The following is a 25,568-nucleotide window of genomic DNA, read 5'->3' on the forward strand; positions in this document are numbered from 1 at the left end:
GGAACTCACTCTGTAGACCAGGCTGGCCTCGAACTCAGAAATCCACCTGCCTCTGCCTCCCCAGTGCTGGGATTAAAGGCGTGCGCCACCACACCCGGCTCGCAGCCAGTGTTCTTAACGCTGGAGCCACTCTCCAGTTCTAGCCTCTGTGGGCACCAAATAGACACATGGAAAATTAAATCAAATGAATAACTCTAATAGAAAGGGGCGCTTAATCACTATTTTTTATATATTTATTTTATGTATATGAATACACTGAACCTGTATTCATGCACACCAGAAGAGGGCATCCCTTACAGATGGTTCTGAGCCACCATGTGGTTGCTAGGAATTGAACTCAGGACCTCTGGAAGAGCAGTCAGTGCTCTTAACCTCTGAGCCATCTCTCCAGCCCTTTTAATCACTATTTTTATAGTGGTACAATTTGATGGTAAAATTTGAGTCTCTCGTTAGCTTTGCAGTAGATGACTGGAGCCCTGTAATGAGTTAAAGACTCCCTTCCTCGGATGTTACCTCCCTGTATTGGGGGGGTGGAGTACTGAGAAAGTAGCCCTTCATTATCTCCTGATATCTCCTGTTCTCCGGGAGAAGGAAGATTTTTGTGTGCCAGTGTCTAACTCTTCCTGGGAGTAGAGGCTGCAGAGGCTGAGCCTCTGTTCTTTATCTGTGGCTTCTTTAGGTCCACGGAGCAAGCACTACCCTGCAGTAACTACGAGTGCATCTGGAAAGCTGGGCTCCTGGACGCCACGGGACTCTCCTGAGCTGCTGCTTGGCCTCACACGCCTCCCCAGGTAAGCAAGTCTTGCACTAGCAATCCCTAAGCAAAATGGCCTCTGTCTTCGGTTTTCTTGCTTTCTAAATACTTTTCCTTCACGCTGGGGAGAAATGAACTTGAGTTTGTGATTAGATGCTGGATTCGGTTACACCCTGGCCAACACAGAGATTCTGAGCCTTCTGTGTGAGCGGAGGGGTAGGGGTTATTTTGACTGTGGGCAAACCTGGGCAACCATGTTTAGCACTGGCGGATGGTGCTGTATGGATGTGAGAGGGGCCTCTCCAGGCTTACCTCCATAAGGAAGACGCCTTGAGAACGGGCTTTGGCAACCATCTCCCGAACTTCTGCTGCATTCACGCCCATGGGTTTCTCGCAAAGGACAGCCTTGCCTGCTGCCAGGCAGAGGAGTACGGCTGGCTTGTGCTGGGGGTGCTGGGTGGCAATGTAGGCCACCTCTAGGGTAGGAGGGAGGGGAGAGGGAAGGTGGTCAGCAGCATGGCCAGCAAGAGAGCCTGGCCGCCAACGTTCAGGGGGCAAGGCTGTGAATACAGTCCTAGTGTTCTCATTGAGGGGAGACTACCGAGCTTTTGTGTAGTGACAAATTTGGAAATTTGGGTTTCTTTACAAAACATAGAACTATAAGAATGTTTTCGTTTTAATCCCAGGTGTGGGATACGGGGCGGCTTCGGACTGTCCCCAGCAGCTGACTATGATTTGCCTCATGCTCTGGCAGGGGTGTGGTTTGGCCAGCTGAAGAGAGTTTCTGTGACTGTGTGACTTTTGGAATTCTGGCGACTTTTCAGAGGGTCTATAACTGCTAGAGTCCCAGAGGCGGGTTGGTGGTCAGGGTTGGTTAAGGAGTTATGCACAAAGAAGGGACAATAAGAAGAATTTGAATGTTCTGACAGGGAGGATCAAACTTGCCCGTAATCAGCAGGAAGTGCTCTACCGATAAGATCCCCCCAAGCCCCCTTCCGGCCCCTGACTTTACTCAGGGATCTGTTTTTCTTCCCTCTCTTTTCCTCTTATCTAGTGTTAGGGGGTTGAAAGGGTGGAAGAAAGAAGAACCCACAAAGTAGCAAATGACAGTTACTCTTTTGGGAGGCCGAGGCAGGAGGACAGCCAATAGGAGGCTAGCCTGGGCTACATAGTGAGGGCTAGCTCAAAAGCCCAAGTGGCCAAGCATGCTTGCCTACACCTTTAATCCCAGCACTTACAAACTGGAAACCAGGCAGGCGGATCTCTGAGCATCCGAGGCCAGCCTGGTCTACATAATAAAGTTTCAGGCCGGCCAGGGCTACACAGTGAGGCCCTCTCTCAAAATAAAAGTGTTGGGATACAGCTGGGTGGAGCTTTTGCCTAATGTGTGAGAGGTCCTGGGTTCCACTGCCAGTACCGCAGAATAAACGAGTAAATAAATCCTTACCAGTTTTTCTAGCCTTGGGAGAAACTTAAAACTTAGCCTTGGCTACAGAGGCCTGGCCTCTAAGCACAGATTAATATTGTTCAGCCAGTCTCGGGTCACGTGTGTGCCTATTAACTCTGTCTCCTACCCAGGCCGAACCCAAGCCTTTCCAAAGACCACCCCTGGAGTCCGGTGCATCTGTAGGCAAGAAGCCGTCCTAGCTCTGCCCCCACCTCTCTCATCCAGGCCACTCACCCACGTTTGGGTCCTTGGCCAGCTCCTCATAGGAGCCATAGGCCTTGGGGATGTTGTATTTCTGTGCGAACTTCTCCGCCCGGCTCAGGTCCCTCGCAGCTACGGCTACCACCTAGTGTGGGGTTCAAAGGGTTGAGATGTGGAAGACAAAGTGGAGGAGCCATGGTGGAGGCTGCGGTGGGGAGCGGCTGGCCACCTCCAAGATGGCTAGCGAAGGTATTACTGGTGGGGAGGGGAAGCAGATGGACGGGGGCGGGGGGGAGCCAGACTTAGGCTGTGCTTGGTACATGGCAAGACTGAATAGAGAGGAAAGGGGAGCCTGTAGGTGAGCCCAGGATCCTCTCCGACCGCACGATGGCTTCGCCTCCCAGCACCACCCCTTGCAAAGCTCGAGCACCTCAGACGAAGAGGAGGTGTGAACTGAAAACAAGTCTCTTGTGGCCTTGGGGACCAGGAGAGAAGGGTCCCCTTCTCTTCTCAGAGTCACTCTGCCTTAGACCTGGGGGCCCTCCTCCCTCACACTCGGGACTCCCTCGTTCCTCCGACTAGGGACTCTTCCTTAGACCCACGGCTCCGCTCCTCCCTCGGACCCAGTGTCTTCCAAGGGACGTGCACCTGGTGCTCCGAGGGAGGCAGTGAGCTCAGCACGGTGGTAAAGTCGCTGGCAATTAAGCCGGCCGACACGACGCCCCAGCGCAGCGCCATCTTGCAGGTCTTCTGCCTGCGGGGCGGGAGGCGGAGCCGACGCCACCCCCGCGCGCCACCGCCGGGCTTGGACCCTTGGGGACGCGCGCGACTCGAGTGTGAGAAGCCGCAATCTCTGCGGTGCTTTACGCTCTCTCACGCCCTCTCTCGCCTCTCTCCTCCTTCCCCTCCTCCCTGCGTCCCTCCCTCTCCCTCCCTCCTTCTGCTTCTCAGTGCCTAACCCTTGCCCAAGCTGGCTGCAATTCACAATATATAGCCAAGGCTGCTTGCTGACCATAAACTCAAGGCAATCCTCCTGCCTCAGCTCCTTGAGTGCAGCAATACAGGCATACATCACCGTGCCTGTCTTTCAGGTGTCTTTTTACTTTTTATTTTGAGACCGGGTTTTGCTATTGTTATAAATCAGTCTGTGGGGCTGGGCGTGGTGGCACACGCCTTTAATTCCAGCACTCGGGAGGCAGAGGCAGGCGGATTTCTGAGTTTGAGGCCAGCCTGGTCTCCAGAGTGAGTTCCAGGACAGCCAGGGCTACACAGAGAAACCCTGTCTCGAAAAGAACAAAAAAATAAAATAAAATAGTCTGTGATCTCGAGAAAATGACCACAGGATCCAAAGTATTTCTGACAAAGCAGACGTTTTTTACTTCTGCAGAGGACCCAAGTTTCGTCCCACTTGGCAGCTCGAAACCATCTTCCAGGAGATTCAGTGCTGCCTTCTGTCCTCTGTGGGCACCAGGAATGCTCATGGTGGGCGTGCATGCATACAGACAAAACTCTTCAACACATAAAATAAATTAGGAAGGAAAAGGGAGGGAGGGAGGGAGGGAGGGAGGGANGGAGGGAGGGAGGAAGGAAAAGAAAAGGTGGAGGAGGAGGATTCCTTGGAACCAGAGTTGCAGATGACTGTGAGTAGTTCATTATATAGATGCTGGGAAGAACAGTGGATGCTCTTAAGCTGAGCCCTCTCTCACCCCCAGATTATGTCTTTACAAGTCTTTTTAATGATGGAACTTGATTTATCTCACTCAACGTCAAGAGAGGAAAGAGCGTGCACCTCATTGACAGTAGTCCCTCTTCACTTACAACCCGGGCTCATTCTCTCGTCTTCAGATCCGCTGAACACTGACTGTGCCCGGGTGTTCACAAGCCTCGTATTTAAACTCACCCGCTTAACTAACCATTGAACTAACCGGCTAGGTAACAGGGATTTTCAGCACTAGAGTGAGGGAGGCCAGGGCTGAGGTCACTTTCCCTTCCCATTTCCAGGTAAGCCTTTGACAGGAAAGAGCGTTCCCTGACACAGGCGCCACAGGTACACGTGCTTAAGATAACAATCCTCCTGCCTCAGTTTCCCAAGCAGCTCGGACGACAGGCCTGGACCACAGGCCTCACAGCTGGCCCTGCTTCCTATGACCCCTGGAGTTAGGGACAGGGTTGTCTTCTGTGTCCTTCTGTTTCTTCCTGGCTTAGGGCTGGACCTCTCTGGGGGTCACTTTTCTGTTCTGGAAACTGAAGTCCCCACAGTTTCAATTTACAGGAAAGTCTTAAGAGGATTAACTGAGTTCTGTGGCCTATTAGGTAAATATACTCAACTGGTTGGCAAAGTCTACCTTCACCAAGACGATATCTAGTTTCCCTTGCCTGTAAGACCTTGGTAGCTGGAGGCGGTGCCCAGATTGTAAAAACCCCAAAGAGACCACCAGGAATCACAACCCGCTGTAATCGCAGGAGGGTCTTTATTCAAGCTTGAGCTCGGGCCCCCAACCTTCCTGATGGAACAGGAAAGAAAGTGAACCCCCAGGTCTAAGTGAAGGGGGGTTATAAAGGAAAAACCCCGCAAGCAGGGTTTTCGAGCCGTGGCATTCCATGAGGGGGTAAAGGAATGCCGCCCTCAAACCTGTAACGTTTGTTCAGACGGCGGGCAGAGCCGTGCAGCTGGAAGGGGACCTTTCTGACCTGGGAGAGTGACTTGGGTTATCAGAAGCTGGTGTAGTGCTACAACTGGCCACAGCTGTCTGGGAACACTTAGCTGTCTCTTTCCCATAGTCCAAGAGTGGGCTATTATTGTTTCAAGGGTATTGGCTTGTTTTTTTTTTTCAAGGGCAGGAGCCATCTGCACTGGAGAAATGTTGGTTGTTAATCAAATAGGTGTGAGTTTCAGTAACCTGGAGGCTAGGGTATGCTGCCTGTTCCCAAGGCTGGCATTTCCGGGGGAGGGGTGGGGGGTTGTCAAGGGGAGGGCGTGCTAACTGCTCTGACTCCTCACAGGGTCAGGAGGGTGTAGGATTTGATGTGCAGGTTTCTTTTCAGCTGGCGGGATGGCTCAGTGGTTAAGAACATGTGCTGCTCTTACAGAGACCCCGCATTTAGTTCCCAGCATGCATCCACATTGTTCACAATCAACTGTAACCCCGGCTCCTGGGGATCTGATGCCCTCTCTGAATTCTGTGGACTCCTGCATTCTTATGGCATACACACAAAGACACACACATACTCAGAACTAAAAATAAACCTTTTTAAAAGGGCTTTATGCAGGCAGGACATGGCGGCACACACTTTTAATCATAGGATGCAATTGGCAGGTAGATTTCAGTGAGTTGAAGGCCAACCTGGTCCACAGAGTTCAAAGGTAGCTGGAGCTACATAGTGACACCCTGCCTTCAAAAACAGAACAAACAGAATGGACCTTGGTGTAGGAGGGACCCACAAAGCCCCAACCCTCTCTGAGGGCTTTGGTGTGGGAGGGGCCCACAAAGCCCCACCCCTCCCGAGGTTCTCTAAGCAGTTGTTAGTGAAGGAGGGTAGTATGTTTTATCTTTCTTCTCAGCTGTGTAGCTACTGTGTTGTATGGTGGGTTTTGTTGTTTTGCTTTTATCTCTGAGTGATGTGTGTGGTGCCATCTTGGGTAATAGACTACATTTACCCAGAAGCCATGGCTGCTAAGCAGGGAAAGCCAGGTCTACAGTAACAAGACTACAGCACTTTTAGGTAGAGGGAAGAGCCACAAGACCGGTCCCTAAGACTCCAGCCAGTACTCCTTTCTGCGAAACCACAGCTTCAGGTGATCTTGAGAGATTCGAGATACTATGGAGAGTGGAAGCTAACAGATGTACAGCTCCTGAGACATCACTGTGATGTGGTGGGACTTGGTCTGGGTGCACCTGTTTGTGCCTTTATGTAAATGAAGGCCTCCTAATTTCTTCAGAGATTGTCCCCATCCAAGATGAGGACAAGCACCACAGCCACCATCCTGGTGTCCTCATGGCCACTGAAGGCCTCAAGACCAATGGGACACGAGCGGGAAGCTACGAGGGCTTGTGCTTGGGGAACAGTCTCCCACTAACGAAGTCTAGATGTTGGTGCAGATGTAACATTTAGAGTTGTCATAGCTATGTGGGATCATGGAGTTATGTCCCAGTAACTGACACAGGAGACTGGGACATTTCCTATAATCCTGGCGCTGTTGTGCTGCACATATGTGCAGGACAGAGCACATGTTGATCAAACAGCTCTCTGTGGTTGAGGCTTGCTGAATTGCCTAGGGTATTGCCTGCTTCGGCCTCCCCATTGCTGGGGTCCTAGGTGTTTTATACAAGGGTGAATCCAAACTGAGCTCCGTGTGCTTGCAGAAGCACTTTTCCAACCAAGCCATTTTCATAGCCCCGTGTTTTAACACAGGATCTCACTTTGTAGTCTTGGCTGGCTTGCACTCAGGGACCCACCCACCCCTCTCTGCCTCCCTGGCTTGCACTCAGGGACCCACCCACCTCTCTGCCTCCCTGCCTGGCTTTTGGTCGTTTTTTTGTCTTTGGGCACAGGGCTTCATATAGTCTAGGTTGGGGATGACAATGAACTCCTGATCTTCCTGCCCCTACTTCCCAAGTACTAGGATTACCGACATTTATCCCTGTACCCCAGTTACAGGCCTGTGGGATACAGGGCCTCAGTCATGCTAGGCACACATGCCAACTGAGCCACAGATCCTTAATAATATATATTTTTAATTATTTAAGATATTAAACTTTTTTTTTTGAAGCTCAGGTTTAAGTTTTCTCTTCCCATGGCAAAAATGAAGCCACGAGGCCCTTGTGACGAGCACACAGCAAGCCGCCTGGCAAGCCTCCTGGCAGAGAAGTCACGTGCCCTAGGATACCAGGGAGGCGAGCAGGTGGCATGCGTGTAGGCAGGCCTTGCAGGAGGGCAGGACACTCACACAGATACTAATGTTTTATTTGTGCCGGGCTACATTTGGATGGGACTGGGGCACAGAGCAGGACACAGCTGTGTGGCCTGAAGCCAGGGAAGTTGGTGAACTAATTTTCAGGAGCCCTGAACAGGGCTGGACCTCAGCTAGGGGTGCAGCCACATCTGGGTACCTTCTGGGGCCGTGGGGTAGGTATTGAGCCCTGGAGTTAGGGTAAGGCTGGTAGGGTGGTGGTGGAGGCCAGGAGTCCCAGGCAGAGCTGATAAGCTACTTGAAGGACACCCCACATCCTGGTGGCCTCTAGCCACCAAAAGGAATTGAGATCATTGGCTCCACAAAAGGCAAAGAGCCAGAGAGACTAAGCCAAGGTCCTGTGACCCAGTGACTCTAGGTACAGGAAGCAGAGAGGCTGAGCCTGGAACAGAGAAGAGCGGGCGGGCAGGTGGGCAGGCCTGGAGCGTGCACTCAGGTGGGGTGAGCAGCTCTCCAGCAAGTTCAGCTCCTGCAGTTAATCCCTGACAGGGGAGGGAGGGAGGGAGGGACTGGGACCCAGAGGCTGAGAGCAGAGACGGGCAGAAGCACATCTGAGGAACAGGGTAAACCCTGTTCTGCTCCCCAGGAGGCCATGAGGGCTTTGGTCTCCAGAGAGGCTGCAAGGACACATCATCCAGCTTCCAGCACTGTCTGTGGAAACTTGAGGGCTGGGGTCTCTGAGGGGTTATAAATGCTGGGAATCCAGCTGTGGCAGCTCAGGGGGCTGCTCTGGGACCTTCTTCTCAGAAGCAGGCACATCTTTCTGGTCACCTGCTGGAGCTGGGACAGGAGCATCATCTACAGAGGAAACAGGAGAATGATGTTAGATAAATTTCCTCAACATGGGAAACAGGATTCTCAGGCCTCCTCCCTCAGGCTCAGAGTCAGTCACGAATCCCTCTGCTTCTGTCTTAGGGACCTGGGCCCGGTCGTCTTCCTTCAGACCCAGTGTACAGGGTACAGAACCGTACCTGTGTCTGCACGGAACTGCAGCTGCCCATCGGGTTTGGAAGGCGGAGCACTCTGTTCTTGCTGTTGCTGCTTCCTTTGCTCCATCTGCAGAACAGCCTGCAGGAGGCAGATGCACACACAGGAGGTTACGGCCAACTGCTAAGCGGCCAGTCCCTTCTCTTCCCCATGGCCTTGGCTCCTGTCACTGAATCCTAGGCTCCCCTCACTGCCCTCATGTGAAATGGCTGCTATAGCACAGGCAGGCATAGACAATCCTCTGCCCCTTTAATGACAACAGTTATCACCTGCATGTATGTATCTATAATTACTAACAGGAATGACGGCAGCTATCACCTGCATGTATGTATCTAGGATTCTTAATATGGCAGCTACAGGCCATCCCACCCATCTGGATAAAGAAAAGGGTCCTAAGAGAGCCAGAGAATGGGCCCGAATTCCCCCACGGGTCACCTGCTGTAGCTCTCTCTTCTGTGCCTCCAGGCGGTCCTGGGAGCGCCCCAGGGCCTCTGTCTCCTGGCTGAGGCGCTGGGCCCTAGCATTGAGCTCAGCTTCCCGGGCAGCAAGCTCCTCTTCAAAACGCTTCAGCTCTTCCTCTGTGTAGGCTGGGGACATTTCCACTGTCTGCAGGGCACAGGACAGGGTCAGGCGATCTGTTAGGGCAAGCCCAGCCTCACTGAGGGGGAGAGGGGCAGAGGCTGGGGTGCATGTGTGTGCTACCTAACTGGAAATAGAGTGTTTGCTAAAGACTACAGAAGGAAGAATGGGGGTCTAGATAGGGAATGGTGAATTTTGGAACCAGAAGAAGGGGCAGGAGACAGCCAGAGGTGCTGAAGGAAAGGCTGGACCCGGGTGACACTAAGGTCCGAGGGTTTCCCGTGTCCTCACCTTCCACCCGTCTCCAGTGTCCCCAAACTCCTTCCTCTGGGTGGATGCCAGGAACTCCTCTAGGGTTACAAGCCGGTCCTGGTTTGTGTCCACCTGGGGAGCCAGACCAAGGTTAGGGACCAAGCTGAGACTGCTGTCCACTGCCCACCCTCCGCCTGACGTCTCTCACATTCTTCATCACATGTTCCCGCATGCGAAGCCGCTCTTCCTCCATCTCTCTCATGTCATCCTCCTCATTCTTCGGGTCATACACCTTCTCCAGCTGCAGGGTGAAGGGAGAAGCGTGACACGCTGAGAGGCTCAGACACCACCACTCTTGGTGGACACACCCCCCTCAGAGGACCAGTGGCGCTTGCTTCACTAGTCGTAGCTTCTTTGTCTCTAGGGGCTGCTGGGAGTTACAGTGTTCCCCGCACTCTCACTGACAGGAAAGCGGAGGATAGGTTAGGGCGTAAGAGGCTAAAGTATGTCTTGCTCACAAAGCTTCCATTACACTCACCTCCTTGGTAAAGAGAGCTTCCAGTTCTTGCTCATCTAGGACACCATCGCTGTTGATATCTAGGGATGAGAAGAGATGTTAGCGACAGGGCTGCACTGAGTCTGGTCCCCAAGGGAGAAGCTAGAGAAGAGATCGTGGGTGGGTGTGAGGTCTCTCAGCAGAGGACAATGGTGGCCATGGCCTGTGGGCCAGCAGGACCTGTTCTTATCAGCACTCATTCTGGCTGGGTGTGGTGGTGCACCCCTTTAATCCCAGCCTCCCTGAGTTACAGCCTGGCAGAGATCTTGAGTTTGAGGCTAGCCTGGTCTACAGAGTGCGTTTCAGGACAGCCAGGGCTACGTAGAGTCCCTGTCTCAAACACAAAACCAAAACCACAAACAACCAACAACCAACAACCCAAAACCATTCTTTAGCAAACAGGGACCCAAGAATGGAATCCAAGGCCTTGTGACCTCTGCCTCTCTGAGAACCAGGTCCAAATCAATTCCAGTGACTAGGGAGGTCCGAGCATCATGGGATACATAGTCCTTGCCCACCTGCTTGACCCTCAAGGTGATGTCAGCCTTAGACCCACTTCAGTCTCCCTACAAACCAGCCACCAGCACTTCTGTCCGCTCGCAAGGCTCTCAGGTCTGGCCTTTGCCTGACTGTCCGGAACAGTCCAGAGATTCTGTCAACCCTTCAAGGTGACCGTCTGACCTAATCCTCTCTGTGCACCTCAGCCCTGGAAGCCTGGGGAGCACGCTCCGTGTGCCTGCTTCTATTGCCCGTGTGGCAGCAGGCTCTGCCTATCAGTCTGGAACTCCCTGCCTGTCTTCTCCATGGCACTGAAGACTGCGCCACACAGCTGTGTCACCTCCCTCTACCCTCCCTTTTCCCATGTGTGTCCCCTCTGGGACTACACCTTCCAACTGAGCGGCCACTGGTCACATGGGGGGTCTAAAGTTGCAATGGCATTAACTTCAGTGGCATAGACTGTGTTTACTCAGGGGACCTGGAGCCAAAATCACAGACAGGAAACACAATGGCAGGTGTCAATATGGAATGGAGGGGTTGAGAGGGGGGCTGAACGAGGAGCTGTCTGGGAGTACAGGGTCTAGTTGTATTATTATTATTATTATTATTTAACTTTTTCAGACAGGGTTTCTCTGGGTAGCCCCGGTTGTCTTAGAACTTGTCCTGTAGACCAGACTGGCCTGGAACTCAGAGATCTGCCTGCTTCTGCCTCCCGAGTGCTGGGATTAAGGGTGTGCACTACGATGCTTTTGAGGCTGGGTCTCACACAGCTCAGGGTAGCCTCCATGTGGGTGAGGGTGAACTCCTAAGCCTCGTGCTGGGACCTGGGTTGCTCTGGTGCTCCATGGGCTTCACTGTACATGGCTCAAAGTCCCAGTTTACAATAATAGTCATTTAAATAAAAAAATTAGATTATGTGCATGCGTCTGCACACAGGTATGTGGATAGAGATGCGGTGCCTTCGGGGCCAGAGGCATGGGATCCCTTGCACACCCGTGGTGTGTTACAGGTGCTTGTGAGCTGCTGGGTGTGTGTGCTGCGTGTGCACTTGTGTGGGTGTGGATGCAAGCATGCGCAGCACAGATCGGTGGTCAGAAGACCTCACACGTCCGTGTCCTTGTTTTCTTCCAGAGAGGGTCTCTCTGGAACTGCAGGAAGTGGGGCCAGCTAGCTGGCCTATGAGCTTCGAGGGCTCTGCCTGTTTCTGCCCTTGGCTTCACTGGGAGTATAAGGAGTCACTACATTATCTGGTTCATGTGGGTTCCGAGGATCTAAACCCAGTTCTTTGAACGTGTAAGGCAAGTGCTTAGCCAACTGAACCATTTCCTTATTCCCTAAATTTGAAAAAAAACTTACAACCTGGGTATAGTGGCACACACCTTTATTTAATTCCAGTACCCGGGAGGCAGAGACAGACAGATCTCTGTGAGTTCAAGGCCAGCCTGGTCTACAGAGTGAGTTCTAGGACAGCCAGGGCTACACAGAGAAACCCTGTCTCGAAAAATCAAAGCCAAACAAAACCAAAACGTTATATTTCGTTTAACTTGAGTGCATATGTGAGCCTAGGTGTGGGTGCACCTGGGACACACACAACTCAAGCACAGAGGTCACAGGTCAACATGGGACTTGGTTCTCTTCTTCTGTCATGTATGTTCCACACATAAAACTCAGGTAGCCAGGCAGGGCTCTCGGGGCCCCAGGCTTCTGGCAACAGACTTCATTCTCTCAAGCCTAAAACTTCGATCCCAACAGCCCGGTGGCAGGGTTATTTAAAATTGTGTGTGTGTACACCCACATGTATATACTGTGTATGGGTGTTTTGCCTACTTGTATCATGTGTATATGTGTGTTTAGTGCCCTCAGAGGTCAAGAGGGCATCGGCTCCCCTGAACTGAATTAGATAGTTGTGAGGGCCACCTGAGTGCAGGGGTCCTCTGGAAGAGCAGCCATCTTTCCAGGCAGTTTCCCCCTACTTCCCACGGCAGTTTCCCATAGGCACCAAGAGTTTTGGCTCCATGGCTCTTGGGAGTTGTAGTTCTTTATGTACTCAAGCCTGGTCTGCTGAGAGCACATGGCCATTCCTTAGAATACAGAGGAAAGACATTGAAGAAAATATTTGGCCATGGAAGATCCCAGGCCTACGAACACGGAGGGGCAGGATACTTGGCTAGTCAGGATATGAACCATCAGAACCCGTCACATCAGCCCTCCCCAACTTACCATGCAGTATGAAGAAGGTCTTGGGGTTGAACCTGTTGGGGTCCAATCCATCCAGCTCCTCCCATACCTCCTTCAATTGGGCTTGGCTGCCCTGTGGAGAAGAACAGCAGGAGCTTGTGAACAGTGAGTCTGAGAGCCACTGTATCAGGATAGCCCTAGGTGCCCATCCAATAAACTTTAGCCCCCTCAAGCCAGAACTACAATTCCCAGCACACAGGTAGGTGGACTTTTTGCAGCAAGGACTCTTGGGAGTTGTAGTTCTGCATCTGCACTCATTTTCTGCTTAGGAGTTGGACATGGTAAAACATACATGGAGGTCCTTACAGGAACATTGACTTTGGGGTGTTCCCGGTGTCTGCGCTGTTGCTCTTGGAGCTTCCTCTCGGCCTCCTTCCGCTGCTCCTCTCCCAGAGACTCCAGGTAGCGTCTCCTCTCATGTTCCTTGAGCATCTCGTAGCGTTTGAACTCTTCGTGATGCGCAGCGTCATACTGGGCAAGATCTCGGGTGGCCTGTGGAGAGGCAAGAGGGTCACACTCCTCCTGTCCTTAGACACCTGCATGACCTTACTTCCTTGGTCTCCGTGGTTGGGTCTGTCCACAGCAGACCCTGGGGGGCCTTCGCAAAGCTACAGCAGCTTCAATGTGACTCTCTCATTCCCTGAGAGCTCAGCATTTCAGGAATGAGCAGGGATGGTATGAGAAGTAGGCTTAATACAGAAAGCACCATGGCTTGGGCAGCCAAGAACAATCCCAGCACTCAGGAGGCTAAGGCAGGAGAATGGCAAAAGCATTTTTTTTGAAATTTGTAATTCCTGTGCATCTGTGTTTTGCCTGCATGTAAGCTTGTGTGAAGGTGTCAGATCCCCTGGAACTACAGTTATAGGCAAATGTGAACTGTCATGTGGTTGCTGGGAATTGAACCTGGGTCCTCTGGAAGAGCAGTGGGTGCTCTTAACCACTGAGCCATCTCTCAGGCCCCGAGTATGTCAAATTCCAAGCCAGCCTGGGCTACATATCAAGACACTGGCTCAGAGCAACTCTTACAAGACACTGAATTCATACTTTCTCAACTACTTAGTTTGTAATGATAATTGCAGCAACAAGGGACTAACACAGTTGCTATGGGGACAGCAGCACTCCCTAGGTGGCTGTGCACCAAGGGCCAGTTGTCAACCCCAGACTAGTGTTTTCTTGTTACATCAGGTGGAAGTCTTAGGCATTAGTGGTTAAAGCCCAGGACTGCTCTGTAGAAAAGCAGGGGGTGCTGAGCTAGCCCAGCCCAGCACCACTGCCCTCCACCAGGAGGCAGGACCAGGTTCCCTCATCCTCCCTTGCTGAGCATCTCAGCCGGCTCACCCTGGCTCACCCTCACCCACCGTCTGGATCAGCAGCTCTAGGTCCCGAGCCTCAAACGTGTGCTGGTTCTGAGGGTCCAGGTGTTCAAACTGCTTCAGGAGGTTCATGTGGTCCACCTGCAAGTCTGGGTAAGGGAAAGGCAAACCAACACCAGCCATCACGGCCCGGCCTTTCTGTCAGCGCCCCTGAGAGCAGGAGTGCAGAGAGGAGAGCCAGAGGCCACGCAGGCAGAGAGGATGGCACATGAGCCCGGAGGACGTCTGAGGACCTGAGCCCTCCACTGACTCTGGTGCTAAAAATAACAGTAACCACAATGACAGCGATGCCTCGCCACTACAGCCTAATAGCACGGGCTCCATGATTAGCTCCGATTGGTTTGTGTAGCAATGGAGGTGAGTGTGTTTATGTCGCTCATCAGGCCGCTACCAAGCCTTGGTAGCAAGTGCCTGACTGGCTGAGCCATCTTGCCAAGTGCTAAACCACTCATTTACAGCACGCAATTTGATGGCGTTTTAGAATGTTCACAGTTACACACAAACACCATGTGACTTTTAGGGTACTGTTGTCATCCCTAAGAACCATGCCCCCTTTCTCTCCCCAGCACACTGGGGACATTCCATGTGCTTTACAGCCTGATGCCCAGCTTCGGACAGCATCCCATTTCCCAAGTTTATTTCCACTGTTCTGCATGCCAGTTTCTCAGACCGTTTTTAGGGCTGACTAACGTTCCATGGTGCAGATAGAGCACATTTCATTTATCCACGCCACAGCTGGCAGATGTTTAAGCTTCTGGTACCTGTAGCCATTGTGCAGTTTTCACTAGCTCTGTGTTATACTATGGTATCTGCTGAGACACGTCTTCACCAGTACCAGGCAGAGGACGTGCCCCGTGTAGGTGGCATGGTACAGGCTTGTCATCCAGCTACTTGGGAGGCTGAGACAGATTGTATGTCCTGGGCTTGTCTGGGTACAGAGTAAGTTTTAAAAGGGGGCTGAGGGGAGTGGGTGGGTTGGTGAGCAGGGGGAGAGGGGAAGGGATAGGGTGTTTGGGGGGGAAATCAGGAAAGGGGATAATATTTGAAATGTAAATAAAGAAAATATCTTGAGCCGGGCGTGGTGGCGCACGCCTTTAATCCCAGCACTCGGGAGGCAGAGGCAGGCGGATTTCTGAGTTCGAGGCCAGCCTGGTCTACAAAGTGAGTTCCAGGACAGCCAGGGCTAAACAGAGAAACCCTGTCTCGAAAAACCAAAAAAAAAAAAAAAAGAAAATATCTTAATTTAAAAAAAAGGGGGGGAGACTGCGGTGGAACGCCTGCCTAGAGTCCACTCGTGAGAGGCTGGTGGTGTGATTTGGCAGCGCACTGTTGTTACTCGGGGTCTATGTGTGTGTGCATGCATGTACACACACAGGTGTACAGGTACACAGAGTTTATGTGAAGGTCAGAGGTTAACTCTGTGGAGTGGGTTGTCTCCTCCCCAGCATATGTGGATACAAACTCTGGTCACCAGGCTTGGGGCCATCTCACAGGCCCTTACTATAGTGTAATAAAGATATGTAAAGGTAGAAGCAGGAACGCTAGCACTCAGAGGTAGATGCAGAAGGACCAGGCATCTAAAGTCATCTTTGGGACACAGTAGGACTGAGGCTGGCCTGGCTCTATGAGACCCTGCTGCAGAAAGGCAAACTCTCCACCACCCCTCCCACCGTAAACAAAAAGGCGGGAGAAGCAGAGAGAATAATGTCAATGTGAAAGTGTGCCAGAAAGAAAAGAAAAACATTCTGAGTAACTTGCACCTGCTTTCCCAAGAGCCCACAGCACCAGCCACCCAGTGTGCAGCCGCCCAGGCCCCTCCATCCACCCACACTCACTGGGCTCCTGCTTTGCATCCATCTTGGCCTTGAGCAGCATCCGCAGCCTCGACACCTCCTGTCGCTTGAGCTCGTCCAGCTTGGTTCGGACATTGTGGCTGACGAAGTCCAGCTCCTGACTCAGCTTCCCACTCTTCAACGACAGAGGAGGAGGGGACCCCAGTCAGGCAGACGCCGCGGGGGATGGAGTGCTAAGCTTGATGCTTTCTCGGGCCATGCCCAGTCTCATCTGAGCTGACCCTGGCCATCTGAGCTGACCCTGGCCTCCGCTGCTCACAGCACTCCAGGGCTCACCAGCGTCTCTGCTGGGTACAAGCCCCTGCAACACCGTCTGCGCATCAGCTCCAAGGGGCTGCCAGCAAACAGCTGAAGGCAGCAAGAGCTTCTTTTGTAACCCAGATCTGTCATCATGCTCCCATCATGCACACCCCTGGGATGTAAGCTGTAAGCTTGACAAGGCCTAGAATTCTCTAGAGGACAAACGTGTGAGCATATCTAAGAGGGAGTTTCTAGCAGGGTTAATTAAGGTGTGGCGCCCCTCCCTCCATGCTGGCGGCACTATCCCATAAGCTGGGCTCCAGAACTGAATGAAAAGGAGAAGGGTAGATGATCATCAGCATGCATCCATCTCTAACCGTGGATACGACACAGCCTGCAACCTGGCCCGCCCGCCCGCCCACTTCAAGCTCTGTCTATGATGCCCTTGAACTGTGAACAAGGATAAATCCTCCCTTAAGCTGCTTCTGTTGACTGTCTTGTCACAGCAAAAAATAAATAGAAGCCAATCAGATGAGTCAGAGAAGAACTCAAGGAGGGAACATGGCTACATCTTAACAGGTGGGAAACTGAGGCACAGTAAATGGAGGTCCCATAGCTGATAGATGGTAGAGAGGAGAGCTCATGTCCATGTTTAAACACATCTTCAAGAATTCCCAGACTCCGTCCCAGCTGTGCCCCCCAGCTCCCTCGAGCACAGCCCCTCATAGCCCAACCCTAGCGCACCTTAATGTCCTCAGCGTTGGCAGCCTGCAGCTTCTCCCGGAAGTGCCCATCTGTCTCTAGCACGTTGATGACCTCCTGGAGGTACCGGTGGTAGTACAGGCCCGTGTCCTGAGGGGCAAGGAAGGACATGGCAATACCTGCCTCATCTTCTAAGTTTCCCCCAGCCAGGACCACAGCTCAGTTCCCAGCTTGCAGCGGATATACCTTCCACACACAACAGGAGGCCTGCATCACTTACTGGCCGAGTCCTCAAGAGCCAGCTAGAGCCAGTCCAGGCTCCAACACCTGACCTTCTGCTGTGTCCACCTCCTGGAAGGTTGTATGGCACTTAAGAAATAAAAATCGCAGGGGGTGGGGGTAGCTGAAGAGATGGTGAGGGGTAAAATGCTCTCCACATAAGCACGGGGGCCTCAGCTGGAGTCAGGCATGAACTGGAGACATGGCTTAGGACGAAGAGCCCGGCACCCAAATCCTGTGGCTCACAACCATCAAAACTGGCTGCAGGGGACCTGATGCCCTCTCCTGGCCTCTGTACCTACACACATCACACACACACACACACACACACACACACACACACACACACACACACAAATAACTTTTAAAGAAAAGTTTTAGAAGTAAAAACTAAATCTTGTTAGGAAAGCCGAATGTGCCAGTGCCTGCTGGCCGTGCCAGCTGCAGAGCAGGGACAGGTGTGTCTCATTGGGCTCGCTGGAGCCACAGCCTGACCTACTGTGTGAATCCCAGGTCCCAGTAAAGCACCAGAGGAAGGACACCAGAGGTCCCCCTGTGGCCTCTCCGTGCATGCGACATGCACGTGCACCTGTACACACATGAACATGCATAAAAACCTGAACATATACGCCTTCTCAAAGATGAAAAGGAAACTCTAAGGAGAAGCCAGATCTGGTGGGACATGCTTATGATCTTAGCACTGGGAGGCTGAGGCAGGACTGCCTCAAGTTCAAGCCCAGTTTTGGTCTACAGGGTGAGATCTTGCCTTTAAAACAATCACAAAAAGTCCAAAATAAAGCAGTGGAGATCCTCAGGCCTGGAGATGAATGGAGAGGGGCCTCAGCTGCAGGGACTCCGCAAAGTATCAGGTGCAGACAGACCCTCACTGTTGGGGTGGAGAGACAGCTCAATGATGAAGAAAACACACTGCTCTGGCAAAGAACCCACAGGAGGTCCCTCACAACTGCCTGAACTCCATCCAGGAGACTCGATGCCCTCTTTGGGCTTCCCCAAGTGCCTGCACTCACATACACATATTCACACACACACAATTAAAAACCACAGCCAGGTGTGATAACACACACCTTTAATCTCAGCACTCAGGAGGCAGAGGCAGAAGGATCTCTGTGACCTAAAGATCAGGCTGGTCCACAAAGTGAGTTCCAGGACAGCCGGAGGACACAGAGAAACCCTGTCTCTGTCTCTATCTCTCTCACACACACACTTTTTATTTGAAGAAATAAAATAGGGCTGGAGATGGCTCTCTGGCTCAGAGCATGTACTGCTGTCCCAGAGGCCCTGAGTTCAGTCCCCAGCCCTCTTATCCGATGGCTTACTACCACCTGTAACTCTAGTCCAGGGGACCTGATGCCCACTCCGGCCTCCTACGATACCTGACAGGAATTAAAATAATAGTAATGGTGTTAGCATTCTCTTCCTTTTCTCCATCTCCCTTCTCCCAGCAGCTGCTGGGTTTTTGTTTTGTTTTGTTTTCAGATTTATTTTACATGTAGAAGTGTTGTGCCCACATGTATGTGAGTACCCGGTACCCACAGAGGTCAGAAGGCATCAGATCCCCTGGAACTGGAGTTAGAGGTGGTTGGGAGCTGCAGTGTAGGTGCTGGGAACCAAGCCTGGTCCTTTCCAAAAGCAGCCATCGTCTCTGCAGCACCCCCAGGATAAAGAAGTTACTTTTATCAACAAGACTAAGAAACACTAAAAGAAAACCCTGATTACCCAGAAACACATCCGACAGCATGGAAGGGGCTCACTAAGGAGCTTGTCTGAGGAGACAACGCTCTGCGACTCAGGCGAGGTCCTTCCCGCAGCTCACAGGGCACACCCCACCTCCTTTGGCCTCTGCTAAGGCTCCCAGTGGAGAGTTCCCAGGCTTTGTCTTTCTCTTTCATCCCAGGTCCATAAGCCCCCGCCTTTAGTCCCCACCTTGCTGGACTAAAGAAGCCTCTCTCCCATGCCTCTCTTGGCCGCTCTGCCTGAGGGGCAGTGATGGGACCAGACGTGAGCTTGCTTTTTAACATTCAGTCACTATGTGTGTCATTACGGCTCATGGCCACGGGAGGGGAACCAGGTCTCTGACCAGAATGCAAGGTGTTTGGGGCAGCAGGGTGGCTCAGCAAGGAAGGGTGACTGTGCCAACTCTGACGACCTGACATTGATTCTTGGCACTGACGTGGAAGAAGAAAGAGGAAGACATGATTCCTACACGTTGTCCTCTGACCTCCACACATACTGGTGTACCTCCATATATGCACACAAGATATGTAAACGCATGTAAAATGCAGACACTGGCCCTGCCTTGCACCATGTGTGCCCTGGTACGTGACCCCAGCGTCCCCAGGCAGATGCCTTACTCCAAATGTGGCGGAGATGCCACTCGAGGCTGCTGAGGCGTCAAATCAAGATTAACTCGTTACTCACATTCTGAGGGCCTTGACTAACTAACCCTCTGTAGCCCATGCTACCCTCCCAGGGGGCACACACCAGGGGACACATGCCCCTCCCAGCTCCTCCATGTGGTCCCACAGCAGCAGTACTGACACATAGTGGGCCCATTTTCTTGTCTTTTTTAAAGATTTATCTCGCAGGTGGTGACGTCACACTCACCCGTGATCTCAGCACTCAGGAGGCAAGGCAGATCTCTGTGAGTGTGCGTCTGAGGCCTGCCTCGCCTATAGAATAAGTTCTAGGACAGCCAGGGATACACAGAGAAAGCCCGTCTCAAAAAAAAAAAACAAAAAAACAAAAAAAACCAAAAACAGAAAAAGAAAAAAAATTATTTGTGTTTTATTTGTGTGTGTGCCTGGTGTATGTCGTGAGTGTGAAGGTGCCAATGGAGGCCAGAAGAGGCCGTCAGACGCCCTGGAGCTGAACTTACAGGCAGGTGTCAGCAGTCCAGTCAGGGTGCCGGGAACTAAACGCTTCCTCTGGAAGAACAGCAGCACTCCTGCCACTGAGCTATACCCCTCCAGCCCGGGCCCACTGCCTCAACCTATCCCATCATCACCATATAAAGCCAAGGTCTAGGAGCAGAGGAAGGGTCAAAAGACCCAAGTGGCACCTTCTGGCATTCCTGGTTACAAATGGAGTTTATTTTCTCTAGCAAGCCTTGGGCTGCCCCCCTGAGGGCTGAGAACCCTGCACCGGCTGGTTTTGTGCGTCAACTTGACCCACGCTAGAGTCCTCAGAGAGGAAGGAGCCTCAGCTGAGGAGATGCCTCAGTGAGATCCAGCTGTAAGTCAGCAGCACCCCTCCATGGCCTCTACCTCGGCTCCTGCCTCCAGGTTCCTGTCCTGTTTGAGTTCCTGTCCTGGCTTCCCACAGTGATGAACAGTGATGTGGAAGTGTAAGCCAAATAAACCCTTTCCTCCCCAACCTGCTTCTTGGTCCTCGTGTTTTGTCACAGAAAACCCTGACGAAGACAGACATGGAACTCTGTTTTCCGAGACAGGGCTTCTCTTTCTAACCGCTCTCCTCACCAGATGGTCTCCTTTTATTCTTTCTTTCTTTCTTTCTTTTTTTTTTTTTTTAATTTCTTAAGGCAGGGTTTCTCCATGTGGAGTTTGTGAGTGCTAGTAATCAAACTCAGGGCCTTTGGAAGAGCAGTCGGTGCTCTTAAGCGCAGAGCCATCTCTCTAGCCCAATTTAAGTTTTGTTTTGGTTGGTTTCATTTTGTTTTGTTTTTCTTCAAGACAGATTTCTCTGTGTAGCCCTAGATGTCCTGGAACTAGCTCTGTAGACCAGGCTGGCCTTGAACTTAAGAGATCCACCTGCCTCTGCCTCCCAAGTGCTGGGATTAAAGATGTGCCTGGCTCCCAATCTGCATTTTAATAGCATCTCTCAACTAAATCTGTTTTGTAAAAAGCAAAAAACCAGTCATAAGTGCACTGTGTCCTGTCTGATGTAACTGACTTTCTGGTTGTTTAATAACCAAACTTGGGAAGCAGAGCCAAGGACACCCTGGTAAACTTCAACTGTCAAACTGACACAGGCCAGCGGAGCCTCAATAGAGGAGCCATGTGGAGCAGGCTGACCTGAGGGGCCGTCTCGATTGTTAACTGACGTAGAAGGGCCCAGCCCATTATGGGATGCACCATTTCCTGGGCAGGTGTCCTGGACTGCATAAGGAAGTTAGCTGAGCATAAACGGGCTGCCAGCCAGCAGGCAGTGCCCTTCACTGTTCCTGCTGCACCTCTCGGCTGTGAGGTGAGTTCCTTGGTTGGAGGGAACACCGTGTGAATAGCAAGCAGGCCTGCTGTCTTAGGGTTTAATGTCTGTGAACAGACATCACGACCAAGGCAACGCTCAGTGGTGGTGGTCTCCTTTCCCCACGTGGGTCCCAGAGATTGAACACAGGCAGGCTTGGCAAGCCAGTAGCTTTGACCCACTGAGCCATCTCATTGGCACTTCCATTCTTTGGGCAACGAGCTTTGGAATGCAATCTATGGATCTTCATAGTAAAAATGGTTTGTGTCTATTGTAGCCTAAGGAGTGGTCCCATTAACCTTGGGCTATTCATACCAAGTTGCTACCTTAATTTTATCTTCCATCCTTTTCAGTTAGGCCACCTTCAGATGACAGTCTAATTCCATCTAACTGTCCCCTTTAATCTTACTTCGAGGCCTGAAACTGTGAGTGGAACCCCCACTTCAGCTGTGACTAATCAGATCAACTCAACACGTAAACACTATAACCAACCTCCTCCATAGTTCTAGGGTCTCAGCTCTCCTGGGGGAATGTTAGACAGCACAGGCAGGCTTCAGGGTCTCTGAGGATTAACCCCTCCCTCATAGTCAGCTTTGCACCTCCTGAAAATTGAAAATGTCCCACGAAAGGGAGGAGATCGAAGACATCAGAGCTGTGTTGAAGCCCACTAAAGGGAAGCTACCTCCGCCTGGTCAAACCAATAGAATCTGGATTTGTTCTAAACAGCCCCAAACATTATATACTATTAATGTCCCCTCCCTTAAGAGCCTTTGGACTAGTTCTTCAGTCATGTGACTAAGAATCCACTGCCCAAGAAAGCTGACTCACCTCAAGATGTGCTAAGGGATAGGGTGTGTGGCCATCTTCTTGATGAGATAAGGTTCTTCCAGGCCAGAAGCCCCTCCCTAGGGTAGCTGATGGCCGCTCTTCACTGCTTAAACTGCCACTTTTTCAGAGTTCTCATTTCAAAAGCATAATGCTTCCTTCCCTCCCTTCTTTTGAGTATCAGCCCAAATCCTACACATGCTTATCCCAACCCTCAAGACACTCTCAATTCCGCAGAACCCTCCGGGATACATAGCTGCTGCTTAACGACGACCCACGGGGCTCAATCCTCTCTCCTCCTTCCATGTCTCAAACAGCCTGGCTTTCTCTTCCATCTCCCTCCTGGAACCTGCAGAGACTTACAACTTGTCTGCTCTATAATTCTCCTCTGACACAATGGCTTTCAGGCTTCAAGATTTCACAGAGTAGAGTACTAATACCTGGCAGGAGGCCCCCTCTACACAGGAGCGGGGAACAACCTGTCTCAGGAGGTAACAACAGCTTGTATTGGTAGGGAGAGCTACGGGAAGAACCAGGCCATATGAACCAGGTACCTGGCGTTTGAAAGTTCGGCCTCTCTAAGAGCAAAGGTTTCACAGAGTTCAATAATACTGGAATGAGTAAACCAGCAGTTCCGGTGTCCTTCTCCCATTTAAACTACACCTCTGGTGAGCTCCTCGAAGCAGGGATGCCCTGCTAGGTGGTAGTCACCCAGCTGCCAACGGTGCTCCTGGGAAAGGTGGTTTTCAGGTTTTCTTCATTCCTTGCTAAAGAGGGTCTTAAGGATCAGAGGGGAAAGTTTAGATGAGGGTGTGACACAGGTTTTCATTTGGGATCTATCTTGATTTCCACATCTCAAAGCTCAGTGCCCCCAGGTCTGCTTGCTTGCCTCACCCACTCACTAATTGCAAAGGCAGGCAGGTAAACGACAAGGCTCGCTGGCGGATCAAACAGGGGATCCCCGGAGTTTTCTCCAGGGCCCTGGGGATGGCAAACACCACAGCAAAGACGCCAGCACACGGGGCAGAACTACTTACCGGGGTTTCAGTGGCCTGGCTGTCCTCCTGAGGAGGTGCTGCGCGGTCCACGGGCACTGCCAGCACAGCAGACAGCATCAGTAGAGGTGGTAGGAGAAGGAAAGGGGCCCCGCGGGGCACCGAGGTAGGCATCGTGGCTGGTCTGTGAGGAGAGATGGAGAATGAGGTTTTTCTTGTTTTGCTACGGTTTTCTGAGTAGCCTAAGTTGGCCTTGAATTCCTGACCCTCCTGACTCTCTCCTTGCAAGCGCTGGAATTACAGGCGTGTAGTACGATCCCTGGCTAAGGATGTCCCAACCCCGTATCCGGTTGGGCAAACGAGTGTGCACGCCACCCGATTTGCAAAAATGAAGACTCCAAGCGTTTAGTTACCTGGAACCCAGGATGCCAGGCCTCCAACAACCCCGGACGCCAGGCCTCCAGCCTCCCTTTCCTGGAGCGCGATCCGCAGACCCTCATTCCGGCTCCCTGAGCAGGGGAATCCTCCCCCGAACCGTGATTCCAGGCCCCTAACCTCCCCTTCTCCCGGGATCGCCGAGGCCTGACACTGGACAAGTGTATCACGCGCTCCAGCCCCTCTGCCCCCGGCTTCTGAACCCCCCTCACCTCTCCTAGCGCAGAAGGCGTTTTCCCGGCCGGCGACCTCCGCCAGGTTTCTGGTGATTTCCCTCCTAAGTCACGCCCACTCCCACCCCCCCNCCCCCGCAGAGAGCCCGCCCCCAGAAGACTGATTGGTCCACGCTGGCTCTAAGCTTCCGCCCGCGTTAGCGGCCGCGCCCCTTTCCGATGAGGTTTCCTTATTTTTGAAAATCTTTCCTGCTTTCTTGGAAGCTCACGTTCTTCAACGCAACATTTCCTGCTTCGTTTTCAAGTAAAACTCAAAACCCTGCATGCCCAGGGATTGGGGGTGGGGGTGAGACGGGGCAACTTTTGCGGACATCTTGCCGCGGTGTCTCTTGGGAGTTGTAGTTTTCTCGTATAATTTCGCTCCACAAGTTCCTGCAAGTGTTAGGAAACTACATAGCATATGATCATCATCATTATTATTATTATTTTGGCTTTTCGATACAGGGTTTCTTGTGTAGCCCTGGCTGTCCTGGAACTCACTTTGTAGACCAGACTGGTCTCGAACTCAGAAATCCGCCTGCCTCTGCCTCCCAGGTGCTGGGATTAAAGGCGTGCGCCACCACGCCCTGCTTGATCATTATTTTTTTTTTTAAAGATTTATTTATTTATTATGTGTAAGTACACTGTAGCTGTCTTCAGTCACTCCAGAAGAGGGCGTCAGATCTTGTTACAGATGGTTATGAGCCACCATGTGGTTGCTGGGATTTGAACTCAGGACCTTTGGAAGAGCAGTTGGGTGCTCTTACCCACTGAGCCATCTCTCCAGCACCTACTTGCTATCTTTTGACTCCATGGAAAAAAATATCTGTCTTAGGGTTTCTATTCCTGGACAAAACATCATGACCAAGAAGCAAGTTGGGGAGGAAAGGGTTTATTCAGCTTACACTTTCCACATTGCTGATCATCACCAAAGGATGTCAGGACTAGAACTCCAGCGGACCAGGAAGCAGGGGCTGATGCGGAGGCCATGGAGGGATGTTCTTTACTGGCTTGCCTCCCCTGGCTTGCTCAGCCTGCTTGAATATAGAACCCAAGACCTCCAGCCTAGAGATGGTCCCACCCACAAGGGGACCTCCCCCCTTGACCACTCATTGAGAAAATGCCTTACAGCTGGATCTCGTGGAGGCATTTCCCCAACTGAAGCTCCTTTCTCTGTGATAACTCCAGCTGTGTCAAGTTGACAAAAAATTAGCCAGTACAACAGTTAACATTCAAAACTACTGATAACCGGAAAAAGAGGGAAAAGAAAAACAACCTTTTTTTTTCTTTTTTTAAATGAAGTTTTCCCCACTTAGTGGACTCAAGCATATTCTCCAAGTATGTGGTGTGCTAGCTGGATATCTTTTGGCATAATTGTAACATGCTTGGCATGGAGAGCACACACATTGGCATTTTCAAAAAGGCCAACCAGATAGGCCTCCCTAGCCTCCTGCAAAGCACTAATACCTGCACTCTGGAAGCGCAGGTCTGGAAGCACAGGTCTGGAAGCGCAGGTCTGTTTTGAAGTCCTGAGCAGTTTCTCACCCCAGATGCTGGAAGGAGCCTATTGGTAGTTCTCCACTTTCGTGTGTGTGTGTGTGTGTGTGTGTGTGTGTGTGTACATGAATTTTAAAAATAAATGCAAGATATAAAGCATTAACGCAAGCAAAATATTTCAGTGAATACATTTCAACACTTCAACTTTATCACAATTATAAATAAATCTGTTAAAATTTTCTGGACATAGCCGGGCGTGGTGCGCACGCCTTTAATCCCAGCACTCGGGAGGCAGAGGCAGGCAGATTTCTGAATTCGAGACCAGCCTGGTCTACAGAGTGAGTTCCAGGACAGTCAGGGCTATACAGAGAAACCCTGTCTCGAAAAACCAAAAAAAAAAAAAAAGAAAAAAAAGAAAAGAAAAGAAAAAAATTCTGGACAATTCCAGC

The 25,568-nt window shown here is 51.6% G+C and overlaps 2 protein-coding genes across 2 annotated transcripts in view; both read right to left on the reverse strand.

The window, feature by feature from the left end:
• Dhdh (dihydrodiol dehydrogenase) overlaps window positions 1-3,219 on the reverse strand; it is a 12,856-nt gene extending 9,637 nt beyond the window's left edge. Inside the window, exons 1-3 of the mRNA XM_021220772.2 lie at window positions 3,051-3,219; window positions 2,436-2,547; window positions 1,067-1,230 (exon numbers count right to left, since the gene is read on the reverse strand). Coding sequence (XP_021076431.1) covers window positions 1,067-1,230; window positions 2,436-2,547; window positions 3,051-3,140 — 366 coding nt within the window. The 5' untranslated portion in view covers window positions 3,141-3,219. The remainder of the gene's footprint in view (window positions 1-1,066; window positions 1,231-2,435; window positions 2,548-3,050) is intronic.
• A 3,902-nt stretch (window positions 3,220-7,121) lies between these two features.
• Window positions 7,122-23,703, reverse strand: Nucb1 (nucleobindin 1). The gene is made up of 13 exons (XM_021194339.1): window positions 23,623-23,703; window positions 23,018-23,159; window positions 16,695-16,802; window positions 15,693-15,825; window positions 13,843-13,946; window positions 12,791-12,976; window positions 12,467-12,557; window positions 9,731-9,789; window positions 9,401-9,493; window positions 9,232-9,324; window positions 8,797-8,967; window positions 8,346-8,442; window positions 7,122-8,172 (listed from the first exon to the last, which is right to left on the reverse strand). The coding sequence occupies exons 2-13, from the start codon at window positions 23,147-23,149 to the stop codon at window positions 8,060-8,062; spliced, it is 1,380 nt and encodes a 459-aa protein (XP_021049998.1). The 5' UTR covers window positions 23,150-23,159; window positions 23,623-23,703; the 3' UTR covers window positions 7,122-8,059.
• Window positions 23,704-25,568: the final 1,865 nt, after the last annotated feature.

Source organism: Mus pahari, chromosome 1 (assembly GCF_900095145.1).
Source record: "Mus pahari chromosome 1, PAHARI_EIJ_v1.1, whole genome shotgun sequence".
NCBI classification, from domain to species: domain Eukaryota; kingdom Metazoa; phylum Chordata; class Mammalia; order Rodentia; family Muridae; genus Mus; species Mus pahari.